The 26,555-nt window shown below is 40.9% G+C and overlaps 1 protein-coding gene across 5 annotated transcripts in view; it reads left to right on the forward strand.

Moving 5' to 3' along the window:
• Positions 1-26,555, forward strand: part of CADPS2 (calcium dependent secretion activator 2) — a 1,072,621-nt gene that overhangs the window by 275,139 nt on the left and 770,927 nt on the right. For all 5 annotated transcript variants that reach the window (XM_073619790.1, XM_073619788.1, XM_073619789.1 and 2 more), the window contains exon 8: positions 24,097-24,236. In XM_073619790.1, coding sequence (XP_073475891.1) covers positions 24,097-24,236 — 140 coding nt within the window. The remainder of the gene's footprint in view (positions 1-24,096; positions 24,237-26,555) is intronic.

The following is a 26,555-nucleotide window of genomic DNA, read 5'->3' on the forward strand; positions in this document are numbered from 1 at the left end:
GCAGTTTCAAAACCTGAGTGCACTTCACCTATAGGGGAATGACCTTCAAAGCAGGTTGAGGATCCTATACGTGTTCATGAGCTTTATTTTTTTTTGGCTAAGCTAGAACGTTTCTGATGCAATAACTGCTGTTTGTTTTTTTTGTTTTTTTTTTTACTATTTAAAGGAGAAAAATCCACAAATTTTAGAGAAAAAGCTTCCTTCATTTTCTAGTATAAAACATATAATAAAAATGACAGAAAAGCATGAATGCCTCAAAAATTACCCCTTTTTTGGAAAGTAAACACCCCAAGGTAATGACACTTTTTTGCAGATTTTTTTGGAAATGCAGAAACTTGCTAGTATTACGTTTTCTTAAAAAACAAAGGTGTGCTTAGCTTTTAGATTGCTCACTGAAGCCAAATGAAAGTCCTCTTCATGAAAACCAGACATTTTTATTAGTGACAGCAAGGTGAAAAGTTGAAATTGCATTGTGTACAATGGCTAGATGTCATGGATAAACCCAAAACATTTTCAACCTTCACCAACAAAACGATTGCCTTCATTAATTTAATTTAATTTAATTGGACATTGTGGTGGCGCAGCTTCGTCATGTAGCGTGTTAGTACACAGGTTGTAAAATGTCCATAATTGAATGTGTCTGAGCTGTTGCCTCCCTTGGCATTAATACAGTGGCTTCATAGTAATGTATATCATTCAGGCACCACTAGCGACTATTCAACAACTGTAACAGTGGCCTCTGTATGTATCCCAGTATGCTGATTTGAAAATGTCAATGGAGAAATGCTTTGGGATTGTTGATGCAGAGGTTTGTATAGCTCATGGCCATGGATATGTTATTTGACTACTGATGTGTAATCCATGAATGCTTTCCGAGCAGTCCCCTACCTCTTCTTTTGCAGTCCCCCACCAGCGCTCTCGGCCACTTCTTATGAGTGCCCCATTAGCAAGTCATGTGCTATGGGGGCACCCATGTGGGCACACTCTGGAGCCAGGCTGTGTGCCTTCATAGACACACACAGGGTGGCTCGGCCACACCTCCCACTCCCTCCTCACAGGATTTGACAGGCAACAGCAGGAGCCTATGGCTAAGTCTCCTGTGAGAAGAGGAAGTGATGGGATAAGATCTGCAGCTGGACACAGAACTGGACCAGTCAGAGGAGACAGGTAAGTGGAGGGATAGAAAAGGTAGCTAATTGTTTTTTTACCTTCATGCAGGGAATGCATGAAGGTAAAAAACATTTAGAGTTTTGAACCACTTTAGGTGTTACTTTGGGTAACTGCTGTGTTTCATTACACATTGTGGCAGTATTTAAATGTATTCCCTCTGATAGCTAATATCCTTTTTCTTATTTTAAAACTTGATTTTATTGGAAATATTGGGTACAAAGAAAAGGACATTCACATGTCATGAACTCTAACACAGAAATAGCAATGCGAATAGAGAAAGTAACAGCTTTCACAAAATTCCAAGAATACCAGATGTGTAAATTAAATAACACTCTACTCAAGTGAATGTATGCATGAATTATACCGGCATATCAGAAAGAAAGAACCAGACAGTAGGAAACCAGAGCAAACGCCTTATTGAAACGTGTACTAAGGAAGAGGTACCAATATGTTTACCCAAAAGCTGAATAAAAATGTATCAAGAGAAGGAATAACGGATATCTGGCTGGCTGTGTTTCTTCCAACATCAACATCATCTCACAATTGGTATAGGTGTCGTCAGTATACAGGGGACACTGTGTAGGGGTAGCTAATTTCCTTGCGCTTAAACCTTATGATGCTCGAAATGCATTAGTGACGAGGCTTCCGATGGGAGTTTGAGTGTGCTGTCAGTGGAATAAACAGGATCGCAATAAGACGTCTTTAGGGTGTGGTTGCTTTTTTGAATTGCACATATAGAAGGGGCTACATTCTTGTCTATGTCCAGTGTTGCTTTTTTAAATAGTGCTTTGAACAGCATATGTACTTGATGTACTTTTTGAATGTATTTGATTTATATCTGTCGCTACAGATTTTCTGTATATAGTGGTGTTTTATACAGGGCTTTTTTTCTCAAACAATAGGTGCTGGAATCTAACCACGGCCCCACAAACCCCTCCCCCTACACACACCCTCCAAATCACATCAAATAGTGGGTGTGTTCAGTCAAATTTCATGAAAACAGTAGTAGGGTCTTAAAGGGGCATTAAATAGAAGGATTGCATTACATACAGAGTGCAGAGCTGTCACTTGTAAACACAGAAACCAGACTTCTGTGTTTACAAGTGATTGTGGTGAACAGGCACCAAAGGGTCTGAGCCAGAGGTGGTGGAACCGAGTTCCACCAAGTTCCCCCTAAAAAAAAAAAGCCCTGGTTTTATATATGATGAAGTATAAACAAAAGCCTGTTTAAACACTCTTGAGAGCTTCTAACTATCTGAAAAACTAATATTTTAATGTAATCAAAAGTCTGTGATGCTAGCATACTATGTGTGTGATAGAACTCCTTCTTTCTTCCTTGAAGGTGGATATAAAAACTTTGGTGAACAATCTCTGCCCACAGTTTGGTCCCATTAGGGGTGGGCGGAAATAGATTACCAAGAACAATAATACCTTGTGCTTAATCACTTCTTCATTTGTTCTTTACTATATAAAAAATACAACCATGTAGCGCTAAAAAGAAACATATGTTCAAACAAGGGAATACCCAATGTTTTTATAAGTTACTAAAACATTTCTGTGTTAAATATGTTGGAAAATGTCAACTGAAAACTTAATAAAAATTTAAAGTTGAAAAAAATAAAGTATAAACATTTTTTATACTATATCTGGGTTACTGTATGTATATATTATATACATAATGAATATTATTTGGTATGTTTTTTGGCTGAGACACACAAAATAGATGTATTTGTGGTAGATTTTCTATTTAATTTATCTTGTGTGTTCCCCAATTTACATCTAGAGCACCCATTTGTTGTCTTTAATAAAAATCCTGCGTATTGGGTGCACTCTGTATTTTATGTGTATTTGTAAAACAAAGATTTTATATAGTGGGAAAAGTGCCTTCGCGCTACTATGGATGGGTGCTAAAATGTTTATAAAAATTAAAGGTGAAAGTGTATGAATAAATGCTGCAAAATCTATTAGTGTGACACGAACCACTGATCAAATAAAGCAAATAATAAGGTGATTTTGCTCAAATATTAAAATAATACCAAATAAAATAAATTCAAATATTTCAGGAGAGCATCTAAGTCATTTCCATAATAAATATAACCACGTGGTATATATAAAAAAATCTAATATATATATATATATATATATATATATATATATATATATATACACACAAATATTATAATTCTAATAAAAAATTCAATATATAATCTATATAGCAGTGATAATGTCCATATGTGAATCCTCGGTGCTAGACATAAAGTAGTGTCAATATTAAACATAAAAATAAAGATTTTCCAATCTATGAAATGTATATAAATGAACTATATTAAATCTGGAATTGATGAATTGTACTTTGAATGTCTCTATAACAATGGTATGGAGCAATCTAGTAGGAGTCCAACAATTATTAAAATGGGTAGAGGATAATAAAGTTTTATCAGTGTCAAATCAGGTAAGGATGATCGTTCCAAATATTTCTTCTGTGGCTCCTTTGTGTATCTGGTCTCCCAGAACTCTTACCTTAAGATTAATAATAGCATGCAGTTACCGCCGTCACCACTGGGGGGATCCCTCGCTTTTCCTATATGGTGATAGTCACTCCTCTGGATGGGATATCGTGATGCTGTCTCCTCTCACCTAGTGACATTCAGTCACTCTTCTGTTGAATGGGGCGGTACCTCCGTAGAGAGGGGACAGGGAGGGGGGGGGGGGGAGCCTCCAATAGTGCAATATGTCAGGTTATTTTTAAAAAAGGTATTTATTAAAAGGTATATACTCTTACACAAAGTAAAATAAAAAGCACAGGGAACAAATTAGGCATTGTTCCTCGCCTTCTCACGTCACTTCCGGTCGTGGCTCTATCCGGCCAATCACTAATCTATGAAGGGCGTCAAACGCCTGACTGAGAACTCTAGAAACACCATAAAAAAGATGATCTCATCGCCAACAAATTAGGAAAATTCAGAAGAGATCTCAATGACTACAACACAAACATAGTGTGTTGTTGGAAAAAATCCACACATCCCCCCCCCCCCAGTTACTCAGCCAGTTCCGACCAGAACCTTTGTTGCCTATCCCACACACTCCTGCACCTTTCTCAGGACCCACAGTTCAGCCTCCGTTGATATCCAATACCTGTCCTCCCAAACTCACCCCCAAACCGAAACGTCTTACGAAACCACGTAAGCACCTCCGCTCCACCTTTCCAGCCACAGCTAGCCCCATTCCACCCTTTAACATTTCATGTACCATTCTCGGTTCAGCTACAGATTCAGCTACAACACCTGTGGCCAGCCCGGACTCCAGTAACAAATCACCCTGTCCAAGCACCGGTGCGACCACCAGCAAGGGTCTCACCTTTGCACCCACTCAACCCATTCACATTATTTAAAGATCTAAATTAATTCATCAGGGATCTCACAGTGAAGAGGTTTTACAACATACAATCTTCAAAAAACCTGCATCTCCCAGAAGTTGGCAATGAACCCCCACACCAGGATACCCCACTGCTAGATCTGCGTGATCTTTGTATCATCAATGACCTGGCAGAACTTTATGAAAGCCATTTCTTAGAATTGGATTGGCTCACTCAGCATTTACCTATCTCCCCCCAGTTCAACATACCCACTTCAAACCAAAATCAATATTCAACCCAATACACAAAAAAAGTCCCTACGTACACACCTTTTATCATGTATGCAGGCCTCATAAAGATGTGCCAAACCAACCCGAACTCCAAGAAAATATCCAACCTATCCAAGGCTGAACAAACAGCACTAGACACTCTGGCCAACGAGGACATAATCATTAAAGCTGCAGACAAGGGTGGAGGTATTGTAATTCAAAATAAAATAGATTACCGTATTTATCGGCGTATAACACGCACCCCAATTTAGGAGGGAATTTTAAGGGAAAAAAAACTTTTAGGAGGGAAGTTGAAGGGAAAAAAACTTACATTTAAATGCCCATCATTGCAGCCTTCTCAGTGCAGCCTTCCCCAGTGCAGCCCTTGTCAGTGCAGCCCTTGTCAGTGCAGCCCTTGTCAGTGCAGCCTTGTCAGTGCAGCCTTGTCAGTGCAGCCTTGTCAGTGCAGCCTTGTCAGTGCAGCCTTGTCAGTGCAGCCTTGTCAGTGCAGCCTTGTCAGTGCAGCCTTGTCAGTGCAGCCTTCCCCAGTGCAGCCTTGTCAGTGCAGCCATGTCAGTGCAGCCTTGTCAGTGCAGCCTTCCCCAGTGCAGCCTTGTCAGTGCAGCCTTCCCCAGTGCAGCCTTGTCAGTGCAGCCTTCCCCAGTGCAGCCTTGTCAGTGCAGCCTTCCCCAGTGCAGCCTTGTCAGTGCAGCCTTCCCCAGTGCAGCCTTGTCAGTGCAGCCTTCCCCAGTGCAGCCTTCCCCAGTGCAGCCTTCCCCAGTGCAGCCTTCCCCAGTGCAGCCTTCCCCAGTGCAGCCTTCCCCAGTGCAGCCTTCCCCAGTGCAGCCTTCCCCAGTGCAGCCTTCCCCAGTGCAGCCTTCCCCAGTGCAGCCTTCCCCAGTGCAGCCTTCCCCAGTGCAGCCTTTCCCAGTGCAGCCTTCCCCAGTGCAGCCTGTCCCTGCTTCAAAATCGCCGACCGCGTTTTGAAAATGGCGCCGCCGGCGCCGAAATACACAGAGCCGGTCCTCGGCTCTTTCCGGCGGCTCTCGTTTACTTTCGGTTCCACTCGTAGTCCCGAGCGGAGCTATCCAAGTATTTTCGGATAGCTCCGCTCGGGACTACGAGTGGAGCCGAAAGTAAACGAGAGCCGCCGGAAAGAGCCGAGGACCGGCTCTGTGTATTTCGGCGCCGGCGGCGCCATTTTCAAATCGCGGTCGGCGATTTTAACGTTTTGACAGCTCCGGATCGCAGGGCATCGGCGTATAACACGCACCTGCGACTTTCCCCTGATTTTAAGGGGAAAAAAGTGCGTGTTATACGCCGATAAATACGGTACATAAAGGAATCCCTGAGACTGTTGTCAGATACCAACACCTACTCTAAGTTAACTCAGGACACTCTGCCCCGCTTCACTCAGGAAGCTACTACATTAGCCAATAGAGCCCTCCAGGAAGAAATCATTTCCAAACCAGAGTTCTCCTTTTTCATTAAAAGTTTTTACAAAACTCCGTACTTTTACCACCTGCCTAAAATACATAAAGATATCAAGAACCCACTAGATGGCCCATCGTTTCTTCAATGGAAAGTGTCACCAGTGGCTTTTCCATGTATGTGCATCGCTTCTTAACACCTCTGGCACAGAATCTTCCATCATACAACAGAGACGGTACACATCTACTGGATATGTTATCATTCTACTCATGGGAACCCACGCACATATGGGCATCCCTGGATATCACCTCCCTTTACACATCCATTCCCCATGATGTAGGTCTGATGGCAGTAGAACACTTCCTATCCACCGATCCACTTATCAACCCACGACAAGCCCACTACATACTTGAGGCAACAACACTTTGCCTCAAGCATAATTACTTTGAATTTGAAGATCAGTTCTGTCTACAAACCCAAGGCACTGCCATGGGGCAAACTTCGCCCCAAGCTACGCAAATCTAACAATGGGTTATTGGGAACTCCACCACATTACACACAACAATCCCTTTGCTGCCAACATCATTTTTTACAGGCATTACATCGATGATGTAATAATCATCAGGGATGGCACCATGGAGAACCTCACGCAGTTTGTTTCCCATTGTAATCACAACTTGGGATTCTTTCATCTTCGTAGCAGACCCTGACAAACTGGCCTTCTTGGATCTAGAACTCTACCACAGTGGCACACAAATAGATGCCACCAACTATGTGAAGCCCAGTGCAGGAAACTCATACATGCACTACCAGAGTTTCCACCACCCTAGATGGAAGAACAATATCCCCAAGAGTCAGTTCCACAGGATCCGACGCAATTGTACCTGAGATGAGGATTACCAGACCCAAGACCAACTCTTAACCCAAAAATTTCTGGACAAGGGATACCCCCCAGCTCTCATAGATGATGCTTTCCATCAGTATCAGGCTAAACCGACACCTAAACCCAACACACCAGAAGGGCTCCAGCCAACAAGGTTTACCACCCAGTTCCATGACCGCTACAGACAAATGGAAAAAATCTTCATCAAGAACTGGCCCATCCTGCTGGAAGAGCTTTTTTTGGGTTCCACCCTAACATTCAAACCCAAAGTTTCCTACCGGAAGGCCAAAAATATCAAGAGCCGAATTGCGCCAAGTAAGATCCACAAACCCAATCCAGGTCCCACCACCTACACCCCCCTGATCCTACTAGTGGGCATGTTTCAATGCAAGAAAAAATTATGCATGATGTGTAAATTTGTCCAGCACGGACAAAAAAGCTTCTCTACAAAAGGAAAAACTTACCCCATAAAAGAGTTTCACAATTGCTCCAGTGATCATGTAGTATACTGTCTGACCTGTCCTTGTGGCTTCCTATATGTTGGCAGAACCATCCGTGCCCTCCACCACAGTGTGCCAAGACATTTTTTGACTGAACATCAAAAGTCCACCGAAGGCCTGAGGGTGTGGGTCAGAGGCCATCTCCGGAGGTTTGCCTGCTGCAAAGCGTTTCAAAGAACTCTGCCAGCGGGAGACTTTCTGGATATATTCCCTCTCGCCAGGGGGACTCCATGAGGAGTTACACACATACACCTTGTTATAACAGAATACACGTCCATTTCTGGTTTGTCGTCCCCCCCCCCCCCCCTCCTCCCTTCCCCTTCCCCTTGTCTCTTCCCCCCACAAACAGGTCTCTTTCTGCTCCACTGGTCGGGAGTGGTATAGTAAATATATTAATATTTCATATATATGTATGTGTGTATGTAAGTATGTGTATGTGCAGACATATATGCATGTTGCATGATCCATCATTAGGTGCACCCCACTTGGTATACACACCATGAGGGGACAAACGCACATATACATCCCTTGAATACCAACTAGGGGACACACAGCACCAATGTTATCTTTACTGTTCATTATTATTATTAATTCTTTACACTATAGCCTGTTCCCCCTCCATCACCTCTTCATGTTTACATGCATACAACCCCCTTTTTTTTCTATTTTACTTGCTTCATCAAATTCTTCAATGGGCTTCTATACATATAGAACAATGCATACAATTCCTTTTTTTTTTGTAAATATATATATCTCTATCCAGTTCCACTGCCACACCCACATGCTCTCCATTGTGTATATATAGATACTGCCTCTAAAGGGCAGCAGGCCAATAGAAGGAGCAGTCAGCTCCGAACGCATAGCCTTTCATTACTGCAGCCCTGATTGAAAAGTTTCCAGCCCTGTCTAGGTCCAATCAGATGCCAGTGACATCGCTTCCTGTTCCACGGTCCATGCTGGTTTGTGTGGAGTTGCTTGGTTCCTTTGCTCCTGGAGAAACACTGTGATTCATTTCAGCCAGCTGCCCAATTCTTTCCAGCTATCCGGAACAGCAGTGGGACCCACAGAGCCATGTGGAATGCCAGGACTGCACTTTACTTTGATGAGCATGCACCTTCTATCATCTTGTAAGTGTTTTTAATCTTATCTTATTAAAGTCATCATTTTAATACTACACTCAGGTCGGCGCCTCCCCCTCCCTGTTTTTTCCTTACATGTCTTGCAGAGTTCTGGACACAGTCTGAAGGATGGCTGCCTTCCTTTTTAACCCTTAATACCCCTTTCTATGGAGACATCACCATCCAGCTATTACAGCCACAGACTGACTATACCCCTAAGGATTACTCCATCTGGAGCGCCAGATAAACTCTGACTATAATGCTATCACAGAAGGTGGCCTTCTTGGTGGCTATTACTTCTGATCTGTCGGAGTTGGCGGCTCTAGCCTGTCGCATGCCCTACCTGGTGATTAAGGACAAGGTGGTGCTTTGTCCTTGTCCTTCATTCCTTCCAAAGGTTGGCTCTGATTTCCATTTAAATGAAGACATTGTGTTGCTGCCTTCTCTGTGTCCCATGTCGCAACATCCGAGGAAATTTGCCTTGCACACCTTAGATGTGGTACGGGCGATCAAGGTGTATTTGGCGGCCACTGAGCCCTTTTGGAAGTCAGACTCCCTGTTCATGATCATGGACGGACCAAAGAAGGGGCTATCTGCTTCTTCGGTGACCATTTCTAGATGTATCAGACAGATGGTGACTCGGGCCTATTCTATCAAGGGTTGGGTTGCTCCCTTCCCAGTGAAGGCGCACTCTACTTGTGCGCTGAGTGCCTCCTGGGCCTTCCGTCATCAGGTGTCAGTGACGCAAGATTGCAAGGCGGCCACCTGGTTGTCTGTGCATACTTTCACAAAATGTTACAAGGTGGATGTGCTGGCATCTGCGGATGCTTCTTTTGGCCACAAGGTTCTGCAGGCTGCGGCCTACAGGGTTTTTCCCTCATGAAGGTGTTTTTTTGCTGTTCAGGTTGAGCTCCAGTTGTTCTCGCAGAGCTCCAGGTTGTCTGGTTGGCCTGTTTTTTTGTTGGCTGCCCCACCCCTCATGTTTACCACTGCTTTGGGACATCCCTATGGTTCTGAATAATGAAGGCTGTGTCTGTCAATGAACGAATGAGAAAATAGGATTTTTGACTTACCTGAAAATCCATTTCTCTGAGTTCATTGACAGACACAGCACCCGCCCCTCTATGGAGTTGTTAATACTTCTAGTACTGCTTGTTACATAACTGAAGGCCTATAGCAGAGAGGGGGGTTTATATCACCTAGGACTGCCCATGGGCGTAGCCAAGTCTCTTTTCTGCCTAGTGTCCTACTCCTGTAGGAGGCGATATAACTCTATGGTTCTGAATAAAGAAGTCTGTGTCTGTCAATGAACTCAGAGACGCAGATTTTACGGTAAATCAAAAATCCTATTATTTGTAAAGGTCTAGTTTCTCAATAACGCTGTAGCCTTGTAAATTGCAGTTTCACACAGCTGATAAGCACCCTGAATTTTTCTGTCATTAAAAGTGGTTTGGGTTCTAAATTCTGCAATTTATGCAGTAAAAAAGTTTGTTTTCACAACACTTCATAAAGATAGCAGCACTGGTTTATTATGTGTAAACGAGAAGAAATGTTAAAAGAAGAAATGTTAAAAGGAAAATGCAGACTAAAATTAGGCTTAGAACATGCAGTAGGTATTTGTATTTGTAAAACTATGAAATGTGCACTCATAAGTGTTTAGAAATGGTTCTTGAAACCTATTGTCACAAGTTTTTTTTATATTGTTTCCTTTTTGCGGTGCATTTCAGGCTGAATAGCATTTTCTGAAATCACGATTATTTTGCTTTTGTCACCCTTCCCTTTCAATTCACATGTTAAATTTATCATATAATTAAGGTGACTCTTAAGTATAAAGGTTCTTTTTTTTTTTTACCTTCGTACATTCTCTGCCTTAAGGTAAAAAGCTCTGCACTATCTGTCCTACGCACCCCCATCCCTAAACACTTACCTGGCTCCATGTCACCGCTCCAGCACCACTCCCCATCCTTCTGCTGTCGCAGCAGAAACTCGGCCATAGGCTCCTGCTGCTGTGAGTCATGGCTTACTGTTGCATGTGTGTATCTATAGACACACAAGCCCCATCCCTGGAGCTTGCATGCACAGGTGCCTCCTTCGCACCCAGTTTGCTAAGGAGGCACCTGGAATAGGGAAAAGCTGGTGGGGTCTCTCAAAAGGGAGGCAAGTGTCCTCTCTGTGCATTATCTTTGCACAGAGTAGGTAAGCATTACATCTTTTTTTATTTTAAACCAAAAAATATAACCCTTCGTATCGCTTTAAAGTCGATTCAGATGTCAAACCAGAAATCTCATCTGTAGATCATAATTGAAGAACTACAGTATATACAGTGAGGAGAAAAAAGTATTTTATCCCCTGCTGGTACGTTTGCCCACTGACAAAGAAATGATCAGTCTATAAATTTAATGGTAGGTTTATTTTAGCAGTGAGAGACAGAATAACAAAAATATCCAGAAAAACATATTTCAAAAAAGTTAGAAATTGATTTGCATTTTAATGGGTGAAATAAGTATTTGACCCCCCTATCAATCAGCAAGATTTCTGGCTCCCAGGTGTCTTCTATATGGGTAATGAACTGGGATTAGGAGCACTCTCTTAAAAGGAGTGCTCCTAATCTCAGCTTGTTACCTCTATAAAAGACACCTGTCCACAGAAGCAATCAATCAGATTCCAATCTCTCCACCATGGCCAAGACCAAAAAGCTGTCCAAGGATGTCAAAATTGTTGACCTACACAAGCCTGGAATGGGCTACAAGACCATTGCCAGTGGGTGCGAATTTGCAAATGGAAGAAACACAAAATAACTGTCAATATCCCTAGGTCTTGGGCTCCATACAAGATCTCACATTGTGGCGTATCAGTGATCATTAGATCGGTAAGGGATTAGCTCAGAACTACACAGGAGAATCTTGTCAATGATCTCAAGGCAGCTGGGACCATAGTTAGCAAGAAAACAATTAGTAACACACTACACCATGGAGGACTGAAATCCTGCAGCTTCCCCAAGGTCCCCCCGCTCAAGAAAGCACATGTACAGCCCGCCTTAAGTTTGCTAATGAACATCTAAATGATTCAGAGGAGAACTGGGTGAAAGTGTTGTGGTCAGATGAGTCCAAAATCAAGCTCTTTGGCATCAACTCAACTCACCGTGTTTGGAGGAGGAGGAATGCTGCCTATGGGCACAAAAAAGCTTACATTTTTTTGCACTTATATTGGCAAAATATCATAAAAGCTTGTGAAACTGGTGTGGATGACATCCATTTTTGCAAAAGAACTGGATACATTTCTATTTTAGCCTTAACACTTGAGTTGTGAAATTCTGGATATAAAATTTACAATAAAATAGCATTTTTTTTCACTGCTGTGACATTAGACTGTGAAAGATATATGCTATGTAGTGCTTCATGAGATATTATGACATAGGTGTCCTTTTATGAAAGTGCGGTAAAATACCGCTTTTCAGTTCTCAGGCATTCTCAGAGGAGATCGCTCTCCTCTGAGTGCCTGTTTATGAAAGTGTGTAGATCGCTTCTCATGTTGAGTTGAGGAGCGATCTACAAATGCCAGGAACTCTTGAGAACGGCTCCTCTCACTGTAATCTCGCGTGATGTAGCACAAATCAGCACACATTATTCCCCAACATATTAATAAAATAATAAAGTTAAATTCCCCCTACACAATATACATTAACCTAATTATAAAAAAACATTGTTTTTATCAATATTTAAAGATCATACATGTCCCTATTTAAATGTGAATGGTGTATAGTAAATGAAATGCACATATGTAATGCAGCTATACACCATTCATATAAATGCAAAATACATTTATAATCATTAAAAAAATAATTTTAATAAAGTATACAAGTATAAATATTTATTAATAAATTAAAATAAAATATATTTCATAATTGATAAACATAAAAATTGATAAACTGGTGCAATGCGAGAACACTGCAAATCCACTGCGGGTTCCCGCATCGCACCGACTCGCATGTCAGTTCACACTGCCATATGCGAATCGCTGGGGAGTGTCAATACATTAACGACACCCCCAGTTCAGCTTGCATATCGCACTGTGAACTGACAGTCCGGACGTGAATCGGATCACATATGTGCGAACACACATGCGATCCGATTCTGGTCCGAACAGAAAAAAGTGTCCTGTGCGTGTTTGCACCGAATGCGGTGCGATATCAGCCATACTACCTGTACAGCTGATATCGCAACGCACAGACATCGCATGTAATGTGAATTGCAGTGTGCTGCGAATTACATGCGATGCCTGTGCGATGTCCGGCATCGCACAAGTGTGAACTGGGCCTAAAAGTTAACACCCCCAAAGCAGTTCGCATATCGCAGTGCGATCTGCAAACTCGGACAGTAATCGAATCGCATGGGTGTGAACACCCATGCGATCCGATTCTGCTGTGGACCAAAAAAAGGGTCCTGTAAGAGTTTGGTCCGAGTGCAATGCAAATTTAGCAATACTATCTGTATGGCTGAAATCGCATTGCACAGAGATCGGATGTGATTTTGCAGTGCAGTGCGAATCACATCCGATCTTGGACACCGCAGCAGTGGGAACTGGCCCTAAATCATATTGCATTTGCACCAAAATGGTACAGGACCCTTTATTTGGTCCGCACTGGAATCACACCCATGCGATCCGATTCCTGCACCATTACATAGTTCGCACTGCGATCTGTGAAATGATCTGGGGGTGTCATTAACTTTACATTGACACCCGCAGTGGTGCGCAGATGTCAATGTAGGTGCGATGTGAAAACCCACTTAGGAATCACGTTGGTTCACGCATCGCACAAGTGTGAACCCAGCCAGAGACGTGAACATCTGAAAAAAAATATATACATATATCTATATATATCTCTATATATATATATATATCTATCTATATATATCTCTATATATATGTATATGTAAAAATATATATAATAGATGTATCTATAGATAGATATGTCTATAGATAGATATATCTATAGATAGATATAGTCTATATATATATCAATAAATATCTATTTATCTATCTATATATTTATATAGATATAGATATATATATAGATATATATATAGATATCTATACACACACACACACACACACATATATATATATATATATATATATATATATATATATATATATATATATATATATATATACACATATACACACACACACATATATATATATATATACTATAAATTCCTATCCTGCTGGTTTTGGGGTGTGTACTTTCTCCAGAATATCAGCCAGTTTCATGCTTCTCACTCTGATTCTCCACTTCTGAAATGGTGAATCAGAAAGTGAGAATTCTGTCACAGATCGCCAGTGAGGTGCTGAGATCACACCTTCATAAACTGGCCGTTTCTGTGAAGTCAGTTACAAATTCTCACTGTGCTGAGATAATCAGCGGAGAACATGTTCTTCACTGATTTTCTCAGTTTCATAAACTGGTTATGAGCTGAGATCAACGATGAGACTCGGGATCGCTGCTGATCTCAGTTTCATAAAAGGACACCATATTCTGCACTAAAAGAATAAAAAGGTGCTACTGAATTTTGAGGCCTCATCATATTCGTGCAGATGTTTATCAAATCAATATTTTTGTTAAAAAAATATCATTGCTAGCACATTAGAGCTACACGATTCTGGCCAAAAGGAGAATCATGATTTGCTTTGATTAAAGATCACAATTCTCTCAATTCTCGCGGCGTAAAATCTTTCACATTATTCTAAAAAAAATTGTGCTGACCTTACTGGTTAGTTTTTTTTTTTTAATTCATTAATGTTTTCCAAAAAATTGCATTTGAAAGACCGCTGTGCAAATACAGTTTGACAAAAAATATTGCAGTAACCACCATTTTATTCTCTAGGGTCTCTATCTATCTATCTATCTATCTATCTATCTATCTATCTATCTATCTATCTATCTATCTATCTATCTATCTATCTATCTATAAATGTTTGGGGGTTCTAAGTTATTTTCTAGCAAAAAAAAAAAAAATGATTTTGAAACCAACAAATGTAAGAAAAAAGTTGTGTTTAAGTGGTTAAACCTTCCTCATTTACACACCAAAGTCTATTCCTTTGACAAATTTTTTACAATGTTTAGACTTAGTTCCACTGCTAAAGAATGTTGTGATGCTTGGCAGACTGCCCATTTTTTGTTTTTTGTTTTTCCTTTCTTTTGACCGCTGTGGCTTCAGCAGAGCTGAGAGAATTCTCTGCATAGAAAGAATCGGGAAATACTTTTGTCAAGATCGCAACAGGGAAAAAATTGCGATAACGATTCTTAATGATTAATTGTGCAGCTCTATAGCAGATACAAACACAGCAACTTTTACAAATTTCCTGCTAAAGTCCTACTAAATATAAGGCCTCATACATCATGGATGTTTTTGGACATTTTTACAGCAGCTGTTTTTGGCTTCAGACGTTTTTTTTCTACAGTCAATAAACTCTCCATCATGTTATCCTATGTGTCCATGCACACATAGGCTGTTTTCAGCAGTTTTTGGCTGGGGTTTTTATTGGCTTTAAAAAAAAAAACAAAACTAGTGGATTCTGAGAGGAGTTTTTCAGCTGTGAAAACGCTCTAACGTCAAATGCTGATAACGCTCAAAAATGTGGCTCACCAGAGTTTTTTGATCCAGGAGAAAAATAAAACGCTAAGCGGTTACGCAGAAAGACACTAAAAAACCGCTATTGCAAAAACTTTGAAACACTGCAATGCTACTGCCGGTTTTATAACATTATTTTAATGTTTAGTGTACATGAGGCCTAAAAGCTAAACCTGTATTGAGTTCATAAAAAACAAATATATGTAAATTTTAAATTGTGCCTTTTTGTGAAACTCTAACCTATGCAAAAGATCTAAATAACCACAATTCTCTAAAAAACCTGGAGGTTTTCATTTTTTTCTTACAGCTTTCAGAGTTTTCAAAAGACCCCCCTAAACGATTATATTTTCTGAAAGCACATTACCAGTAGAATAAAAAGAAGGCTCTACTGATTTTTAAGGCCACACAATATTTGCGCAAATGTTTATCAAATCGCCATTTTTACAAAAAAAAAAAACAATAAAATCCCTATTTGCTATTTGCACACATAAACACAGCATAAATTGCAAGACTCTTGCTAAATACCTACTAAGGCTTCATTCACATGGGGTGTACTAAAGCATACGCCCATGGAGGGCCTTGTTTACCTGCACAGGTGTTCTGTGCATCCCTGTGCAGGCAGTTCTATTTGTATGAGTTTGGATGCAGCGGCTGCAAAAACAGGGAAAGTAAAAAGATAAATACTGCGCTTACACTGATTGGAAAAAAGCTGCGACTAGAAAGTAGTAAGCTGAAAATAGTGTAGATCTCAAAAAGTCGCGCTAAAGGCTAAAAGTGACAACAGGCGAATGCCTAAAAAAAGACTAATGTGAATATGAAAATTATGAAAATTAGATGGTGATCATTGAGTGAAAGTGTCAAGCACTATGAAAGGAAAACTATAAAATGCTAATAAATGGGTAAGACATAGATAATAATAGCTATGCCTGTAGCAAAAAACAAATATTGCATAGCACAATCAATAAACAGTGAGTTCCTCTAATGTCCATAGATACAATAATATACCTTAACTGTGACTGCAAAGCTAAATCGTAATTGATAAAGAAAAATGATGTACCAACATAAGGAAAATAAAACCAAAAAAGAGTCCGTGGTTCAAAAAGGACAATATTGAATAAAGTCCATCCGTATTAAATTGACATGCATAAATTAAAACTGTTCTCCAGGTGCTCTGTGAAGTAATGTAACAGGATCTCGCTGTGGTGAGAAATAGAGTGCGTAGATAAACCTCCACCTCTAAGAAAAATTGCTGCCCCTTACCAGATGGAAATGGTCTCTTAATTATAGGAGACCCAGGAGGCGGATGGCTGCAACCCCAGCCAGGATCTTTGAAGCAGGTACTCAACGTCCAGGTCCAGGGACTCACTCCAAACAGCCTCAGCAATTATGTGAATATTGCCATGTAAAAAATAAATAGCTCCACATAGCATAAAATCCAGCGATTTATTAAATAAAAAGTAAAAATTGCACTTAGAGACATGGTAGATTACAAGCGTGTATATAAAAAGCCGGCCGGCTCCAAGATAACCCGTGTCCTCCGGGTCTGTGTATCGCGGTGTCGTCAGGACGTAGCTCCTCCTCCCTACGCCGTTTCGTCACAACAGGACGTGGTCCACGGACTCTTTTTTGGTTTTATTTTCCTTATGTTGGTACATCATTTTTCTTTATCAATTACGATTTAGCTTTGCAGTCACAGTTTATTATTGTATCTATGGACATTAGAGGAACTCACTGTTTATTGATTGTGCTATGCAATATTTGTTTTTTGCTACAGGCATAGCTATTATTATCTATGTCTTACCCATTTATTAGCATTTTATAGTTTTCCTTTCATAGTGCTTGACACTTTCACTCAATGATCACCATCTAATTTTCATAATTTTCATATTCACATTAGTCTTTTTTTAGGCATTCGGCTGCAAAAACAGGTCTGAGTAGGTGCATAGTCCCAAACACAGACAGTCTGAGTTCAGGGGCATGCACCCACATGGATGTCAAGGGATAGGGGTGTTTACATGCTGTGGGTGTGACACCTACACCTGCAGCAAAGCAGATAGTAGTAGTGATGCCTCCTTCTGGACGCTACACATTCAGGTCAATAGGGAAGCTCCCCAAACACCCCACAAATGCGTGCAATGCAGAGATCAGTGAGGCGGTAAGGGAGGGACTGAAGAGGGGAGGAATTTTAAGAGTGGGCACAGTGGGATGCTGTCAATTGCATTGGATCCACAGGATTCCGTGCTTGCATGGGGGGGTCAGTGGTGGAGGAAGGGGGCAGTGAAAGGGTTAAGGCGCAATATAGACCTATGGTAAACGGGTCCCACCATGTAAGGTGAGAATCCGTCTTATTTATAGATTGGGAAAGGAATAGGGAGTGGTGGTATGTGTCAATATTTTCCATGCTGGCTTCACATGGAAGAGCACATCAAGATTGAGCAATGAAAGGCACATTGTGTACCTATGGGTCACATTTAAAAAGGGACAGCATTGTCTAGTTCTGAAGAGTAGGCCTTTTATGCTTTTCAGTTATCATTGTGGTGTGATGGCACTGATGTATGTTTTTTCACTAAGGTAATTATTTGTTTTATTGGGGATTTGAGTATATGTCACTTAATTTTTTTTAATTTTTTGGTTAGTTGATGTATTTGTGTTAGAATAGCACGCAAAGTGCTGGCACAGCTTACACTTATTGAGGTCATATATTTTGGCTTTTGAGCACAGAAGGATATTTTTATGTGATTTTCAACACCACAGATAACTTGATTAAACCTTTCCAAATCGCATATCCCCAGCTGTTGGCATGTTTGCGCGCTTTCCTGCCCAACACATTTTGAACAGGTGTACCTAATAAAGTGGCTGGCGTGTGTGTGTGTGTGTGTGTGTGTATGTGTATGTGTATGTATATGTATATATATATATACTTTTAGATGTTTGTTACTAGAATACAGGTTTATTATATACGTTTAAAACATTACTGGCATATATCCTGTAAAAGCATCAAATCGTTCAATATTGAAGTACAGTGCCTTGAAAACGTATTCATGCCTCCTTGAAATTTTCCATATTTTGTCATGTTACAACCAAAAACTTAAATGTATTTTGTTGGGATTTTATATGTGATAGTCCAACACAAAATGGCACATAATTGTGAAGAGGAAGGAAAATGATAAATGGTTTTCTAATCTTTTTACAAATATATGAAAAGCTTGCCATGCATTTGTATTCAGCCCCCTTTACTCTGATACCCCTAACTAAAATCTAGTGGAACCAATTGCCTTTAGAAGTCACCTTATTAATAAATAGGGCCCACCTATGTGTAATTTAATCTTAGGATAAATACAGCTGTTCTGTGAAGCCCACATAAGTTTGTTAGAGAACCTTAGTGAACAAACAGCATCATGAAGGCCAAGGATCACACCAGACGGGTCAGGAATAAAGTTGTGGAGAAGTTTAAAGCGGGGTTAGGTTATAAAGAAATATCTCAAGCTTTGAACATCTCAGAGCACTGTTCAATCCATCATTTAAAAATGGAAAGAGTATGGCACAACTGCAAACCTACCAAGACATGACCATCCACCTAAACTGACAGGCTGGGCAAGGAGGGCATTAATCAGAAAAGTAGCTAAGAGTCCCATGGTAACTCTGGAGGAGCTGCAGAGTTTCACAGTTCAGGTGGGAGAATCTGTCCCCAGGACAACTATTAGTTATGCACTTCACAAATCTGACCTTTTACGGAAGAGTGGCAAAAAAAAAAAAGCCATTGTTCAAAGAAAGCTATTAGAAGTCTTGTTTGTGAAAAGCCATATGGGGGACACAGAAAACATGTGAAAGAAGGTGCTTTGGTCAGATGAGACCAAAAATTAACTTTTTGGCCTAAAAGTAAAACGCTGGTGGAAAATTAACACTGCACATCACCCTGAACACACCATCTCCACTGTGAAACATGGTGGCAACATCATGTTGTGGGGATCTTTTTCTTCAGCAGGGACAGGGAAGCTGATCAGAGTTGATGGGAAGGTGGATAGAGCCAAATACAGGACAATCTTAGAAGAAAACCTGTTAGTTTGCAAAAGACTTGAGACTGGGGTGGAGGTTCACCTTCCAGCAGGACAACGACCCTAAACATACAGCCAGAGCTACAATGGAATGGTTTAGATCAAAGCATATTTGTGTTAGAATGGCCCAAAGTCCAGACCTAAATCCAATTGAGAATCTGTGACAAGACTTGAAAATTGCTGTTCAGACGCTCTCCATCCAATCTGACAGAGCTTGAGCTATTTTGCAAAGAAGAGTGGGCAATAATGTCACTCTCCTAGATGTGCAAAGCTGGTAGAGACATACCCAAAAAGACTGGGTATATATGCCTATATGCCGAAGCATAGGGGCAGCAGGGGCGGAGGAGTGATTTGCTCCTACCTTTTGGGACGAATGCGCCCCCATGCTTCGACATATATAAGCAAAAGTCCCACACATGTGGTATCCCCTTACTCATGAGAAGCAGCAGAATGTATTTTGGGGTGTAATTCCACATATGCCCATGGCATGTTTGAGCAATATATAATTTTGTGACAACTTTGTGCAAAAAAAAAAAAAAAAGTTTGTCACTTTCACGCAACTTGTGGCAAAATATAAAATATTCCATGGACTCAACATGCCTCTCAGTAAATAGCTTGGGGTGTCTACTTTCCAAAATGGGGCCTTTTGGGGGGGGGGGGGGTGCTATCTTGGCATTTTATGGCCTTCGAAACTGTGATAGGTAGTGAGGAGTAAAATAAAAAATTTACGCCCTTAGAAATCCTGAAGGCGGTGATTGGTTTTTGGGGCCCCGTACGCGGCTAGGCTCCCAAAAAGTCGCACACATGTGGTATCCCAGACTGGGCAGAAAGGCCAAATGATGAGATGGACGGTGGCACACCTAGTCCAGGTGCTCTGGCTCAGGATGTCCCTCCTACATCCAGAAACAAACCACAAATGTACATAGAAGAGCCGGCACCACTGGAAATTCTACAAAGTATTGACTCAGGGGGGCTGAATACAAATGCACGCCACACTTTTTTCAAATATTTATTTGTAAAAACATTTTGAAAACCATTTATCATTTTCCTTCCACTTCCCTATTATATGCCACTTTATGTTGGTCTAGCACATAAAATCCCAATAAAATTCATTTACGTTTTTAGTTGTAACATGAAAATATATGGAGAATTTCATGAGGTATGAATACTTTTTCAAGGCACTGTATGCACAACTCAAAGTTGCCCCTAAATGTAACTCCTGCCAATTGACCTCATACATAATAAGATACATATTGTACTCATATATTATACAGTAAAACCTTGGTTTGAGAGTAACTTGGTTTGAGAGTGTTTTGCAAGACGAGCAAAATTTTAAAATACATTTTGACTTGATATACAAGCGTTGTCTTGATATACAAGTAGCGTCAGGTCACAACTGAGTATAAAAGAGAAGAGAAGTGCCTCTAAGTGTAGCAATATGGTTACATTTAATGAAGGTACAACATTTAGCAACTCACATGGTTGATGATTAAAAGAGGCACATCTAAGTATGCAGGCATCCGAGGTAAAGCTGTCCACATAGACCATCCTCCTCACCACCATTGGAGTTGTCCCTTCCACGCTGTGCTCCACGAGCAGTTCAAGCCACGCTTTCAGAACGCTCTACTGCAGGGTAGTCTTCCCGGTCACGATTGCAGACGGACAGCGGTGAGAGACAGAGGTGTGGAGGATGGTCTATGTGGACAGCTTTACCCCGGATGCCTGCATACTTAGATGTGCTTCTTTTAATCATCAACCATTTGAGTTGCTAAATGTTGTACCTTCATTAAATGTAACCATATTGCTACACTTGGAGGGGCCTCTTTTTTCTTTTATACTCTGTAGCTCCTGATGGATTTCGCTTCTAATCCCCTTGTGGAGGCTTCCATTTGTGGATGGAAATGTTATGGCTACACAACCTATCGCATTGCTATAATCTTTTTATATGGACTATAAACTGAAGAATGTATGAATATATGGTTCTGGAACGAATCATTTTGAGTTTCCATTATTTCTTATGGGGAAATTCGCTTTGATATACAAGTGCTTTGGATTACAAGCCTGTTTCTGGAATGAATTATGCTCGCTATCCAAGGTTTTACTCTATATTCACAGATATATTAAAGATGAAGAAAAATTCTGCAGCAGTGAGGCAAATAATACAGCAGGAGATGCGTCCCAATGTGTTTCACAAAGTGCTTTTTCAAGGGATCTGGACACTAATGATAAAACACATTCACATGTTATGCTACTTTACATAGTATCAAACTGCATGAATAGTACCATAAGGAATGGTGTTATTTGGATGGTGAGATTGTATTGGATTTCAGCCAGAAATATGGTTTGGTGTTGAGGCCAAATAATTTCATTTTAATTTCATCTGACCACCTCAAAAGCACCTTGAAGATTCCGAGGCCACATGGAGATAGGTGTTCTGGTCAGATGAGAATAAATTAGAAATATTTTTGGTCTTGACACCAAACGATATGTCTGGCAGAAATCCAGTACAGCTCACCATCCAAATAACACTATTCCTACAGTAAAGCAAGGAGGTAGTAATATCCGGTTATGAGGTTTTTCTCTGCAGCAGTGACTGGAGCACTTGTCAGGATAGAAGAAAATGGATGGGGCAAAATACCATCAAATTCTTGAGGAAAATATGCTGCCCTCTGCCAGAATGTTGTCAATGGGAAGAAGGTTTACCTTTCAACATGACAATGACCCAAAACACACAGCAAAAATGACCACACAGTGGTTGAAGGAGAAAAGGTGAATGTCCTTGCATGGCTTAGTCAGAGCCCAAACTTAAACCCCATTGAAAATTTGTGGAATAATTTGAAGACTGTAGTCCATTAATCAAATTTAACTAAGCTTGAGCAGTTTTGCAAAGAAGGGTGGGCAAATATTGCAAAATCTAGATGTGCAAAGTCAGTAGCGACCTAGCCCAACAGACTAAAGGCTGGAATTAAAGCAAAAGGTGGTCCAACAAAATGCTGACACATGGGGAGGGTGATCCTTTTTCCAACTCAGTAATTTTGTTTTTGAATGTATTCTTTTTCCTGGTGTGGGTCTTAAAGCTTTCACTTGGATGTTATAAGTTGCACTAGTAAATATAGCTGGATAAAACAAAAACTGTATATCTTAATTTCAGGCTGCAAAGCATCAAAATGTGATTATTTTAAAAAGTGGGGGGGGGATTCCTTTCTATACCCACTGCGTGTGTGCATAAATATATATAATATGTATTTAGCCTTGCCTATTACATACACAGGCTTTGCTTGTGCTGCATAGCGGTGATGCTTTAACCACTTAAGGACCGTAAGAATTTGCCCCCTTAATGACCAGGCTATTTTTTGCGATACGTCACTGCACCGCTTTAACTGATAATTGCGCGGTCGTGCAACGCTGTACCTAAACAAAATCTATATCCTTTTTTTCCCACAAATAGCGCTTTCTTTTGGTGGTATTTGATCACCTCTGCAGTTTTTATTTTTTGCGCTATAATCAAAAAGTGACAATTTTGAAAAAAACAAACAATATTTTTAACTTTTTGCTATAGTAAATATCCCCCCAAAAGATAACACACATTTCTTCATCAGTTTAGACCAATATGTATTCTTCTACATATTTTTGGTAAAAAAAATCGCAATAAACCTATATTGATTGGTTTGCGCAAAATAGGGGATAGATTTACATTTTTTTTTTTTTTTTTAACTAGTAATGGCAGCGATCAGCGATTTTTTTCTTTTTTTTTTTGGACTGCGACATTGCGGCGGACAGATCGGACACTTTTTTAGAAACCAGTGACATTTATATACAGCGATCCAAGCTCAAAATAGCCACTGATTACTGTATAAATGTCACTGGCAGGGAAGGGGTTAACACTAGAGGGTGATTAAGGGGTTAGGTGTTCCCTAGGAAGGCGTTTCTAACTGGGGGGGGAGGGGAGTGTACTGACTTGAGGAGAGAGATCGCTGTTCCTGATCACTAGGAACAGCAGATCTCTCTCTACTCCCCTGTCAGAATGGGGATCTGTGTGTTTACATACATAGATCTCCGTTCAGGCTCTCTGTGGAGTAATCGCGGATAGCCGGCGAACATCGTGGGCGACGTGCATCGGCTCCAGGGTTGCGCCGTCCCCCATCACTCTTAAAGCGGCTGACATACACCTACATGATTTGCCCAGGAGAGCCAACCTGCTGCAGTATGATGACGGTGGCTGGTCGGCAAGCGCCTAAGGCCCATGTATCTTTGTGCTGTAAATTAATGCATGTCATAACAAGCGTTAACTTTATTAAGTACAATATCTCAGGCCAGTCAGTGCTCTCCCCACTAGGAACCACTCTGATTGGCTGCTCCCTGCACTAGGCTTTGGAAATGAGAGGGTCAGGCACAAGCTAGACATTTGCATTGGAAGTCCATATTTGCATATACTATTGGTCACCTATATTTCTGGATCTACTGATTTTTTTGACATCCTCTTTTTTTTTTTTTTAACCAAAGGTAATTGAATCATGTATGTGTATATTGAGTTCTCCAGGTTTTGGTCAATATTGTATTTTGATGTTATTTAATTCATGTTTAATTAAATAAAGCAGTGGAATGCCGCTACTTACCTTTGTAGTCCTAATGCATGTTTCGGCATATTGAACGTTAATCCTTTTTCTCTTCCTTTGTCAGGTAATACTTACACCAACTCCTAATAGCTCCAAGTTACCAGAGCTGCATAAGATGTCTGTTCCCAAAAACAGTCAAGATATCGATCTGAAGATAAAACTGGCTATAAGGATGGACAAACCTCCTCACATGAAGCATAGTGGGTAAGCTGGTTCATTTTTTAATAGAAATAATCATGTTACAGGTGTCAAAATGTCAGGTATTCTCCAATCCCCTTATGCTCTACGTATACCAATTTAAAGTGGCTCTAAAGGTTTAAACTTTTTTTTTTTTTTACCTTAAAGCGGGGTTCCACTCAAATTTTTAACTTAATCTTACCCCCTTCAGTTAATTGCATAGATGTTCAAATGCTGCACGAAAATTTTTTTTATCGCTGTAATTACCTTTATATTGTACTTTATTGTGGCACTTCCTGTCACTCCTCCCATGGGAGTAGGCGTGTTTATTGCCTTTCCCCGGCGCCGCACTGTCTCCTGGGAGCTTAGTGTCAGGCTTCCCAAGATTCAGTGCGGGAACAATGATCATGCTTGTGAACAAGCTGTGAATGAACAGCATTCACCGCATCCCGGAAATCAATGCTTGTGGGCTTCACATGCCCACAAGCAAGATGGAAACAACCAGCATCACATTTTTAAAGTTATTCTTCAGTACGAAAACAGAGGAGGAAATATTACACCCAAACTGTGAGTATTATTTTGGGATTAGCAAAGTGTCTCAATGACCTAAAAAAAAAAAAAAAAAGATTGGTCGCCGGACTCCCACTTTAATGTATTTTTTGCATTAAGGTAAAAAACTCCCTATAGGTATGTAGTGGAAAGGACACTACCTGTCCTACCCACCCCCATCCCTAAAAATGTACCTGGCTCCTGTCATCGCTTTAGCGTTATCTCCAGTTCTAGCACCGCTCCCCTCTTCTTCTTGCTTCACAGGTGAAACCAAAAGCAGTGGAGCCATGGTTCCTACTGCTGTCAGTCAAACTCCTGTAAGGATGTAACAAGGATGCAGCTTACTGGCACTGTGTGTGTGTGTGTGTGTGTGTGTGTGTGTTTGTTTACATGGATGCGCACAGCCTGGCTCCGGAGTGTGCATGCATGGATGACTCCTTAGCAACCGGCTTGCTAAGGAGGCACCTGGAATAGCAAAAAGCTGATAATGTTGGAAGGGGACTGCCAGAAGACAGACAAAATCTACTGTGGAATCTGTAAAATGGCTTAAAATACAGTACTGCATATACTGTTTGGAGTCATAAGCTTCATACCTCTGGGGTGTCCCGACATAGCAAGATGCAGGTGGGAATAAATAAAGGGGTCTTCACCACGATTCTTGGTCTGTACCCCCCACCTCTTTTTACTACCAGGCGTCTGCTATTGATAACCTTGTTATATTTTGCATTTTGTATTTCATTATACTTGTTTGGTAAGAGCCTGTCAATCTGGGTTTGTGCACCTTTCTCTGTGTACCTGTCATACTTGGCTGTGTGGGTGAGTCTGTACAGCTGATTCTTTCACTTTATATTCACTTTATATTGGCTGCCTACTGCGCTTCTACAAAAAGTAAACAGCTTTTCGTGTTGAATGGGGTTGAGCCTCTCTGTAAATGAGCCCTAAACAAACAAAATTCAAACAAAAAAAAATCTGCTTGTCCAAATCAGTACTTAAAGCTGGGTAGGTTTCTCACGAACAAGGTGCCCTGCTAATGGGTTCCCTAAAATAATCGGCAGCACATGCGCCTTTTTTAGTCTTCTATAACACTCAACATTTTTACTTTGGCTCTCATAACAGAGATAGAAGCATCAGTCAGCTTGTCTGTGTATAAAAATGTACTTTTTTTTTCACACTCGTTTCCTCTGTCTCTCTTCAGCCCTTTTGGATGTGCCTAGTACGTCCAGAGCTTAAAGAGGTTAAAACAAGTTCATGGCTGCTATTTATTTATTTCAGGTACTTATATAGCGCTGTCAATTTACGCAGCGCTTTACATATACATTGTACATTCACATCAGTCCCTACCCTCAAGGAGCTTACAATCTGAGGTCCCTAACTCACATTCATACATACTAGGGACAATTAAGACAGGATCCAATTAACCTACCAGCATGTCTTTGGAGTGTGGGAGGAAACCGGAGTACCCGGAGGAAACCCATGCAGGCACAGAGAGAACATGCAAACTCCAGGCAGGTAGTGTCGTGGTTGGGATTCGAACCAGCGACCCTTCTTACTGCTAGGTGAGAGTGCTACCCACTACACCACTGTGCCGCCTATTTCAGAGTAAGTGACGCCACTCTTGTTTAGGTGAAATGTCTGGAAACCAGGGTCTATAGCTGGGGTCGGCAACCTGTCAATCTCAATCTACCTGTGGACTGTGGGTAGGTGATAAGTAGATCGCAGGGATGAGCTCAGGCGGGTCCAGACACTAGCCTGAACCTGCCAGAGCTGTGCTGTTGGGAAGCTGACAAAGCCGACAGC

This window comes from Aquarana catesbeiana, linkage group LG03, assembly GCF_042186555.1.
Source record: "Aquarana catesbeiana isolate 2022-GZ linkage group LG03, ASM4218655v1, whole genome shotgun sequence".
Lineage (NCBI taxonomy): Eukaryota > Metazoa > Chordata > Amphibia > Anura > Ranidae > Aquarana > Aquarana catesbeiana.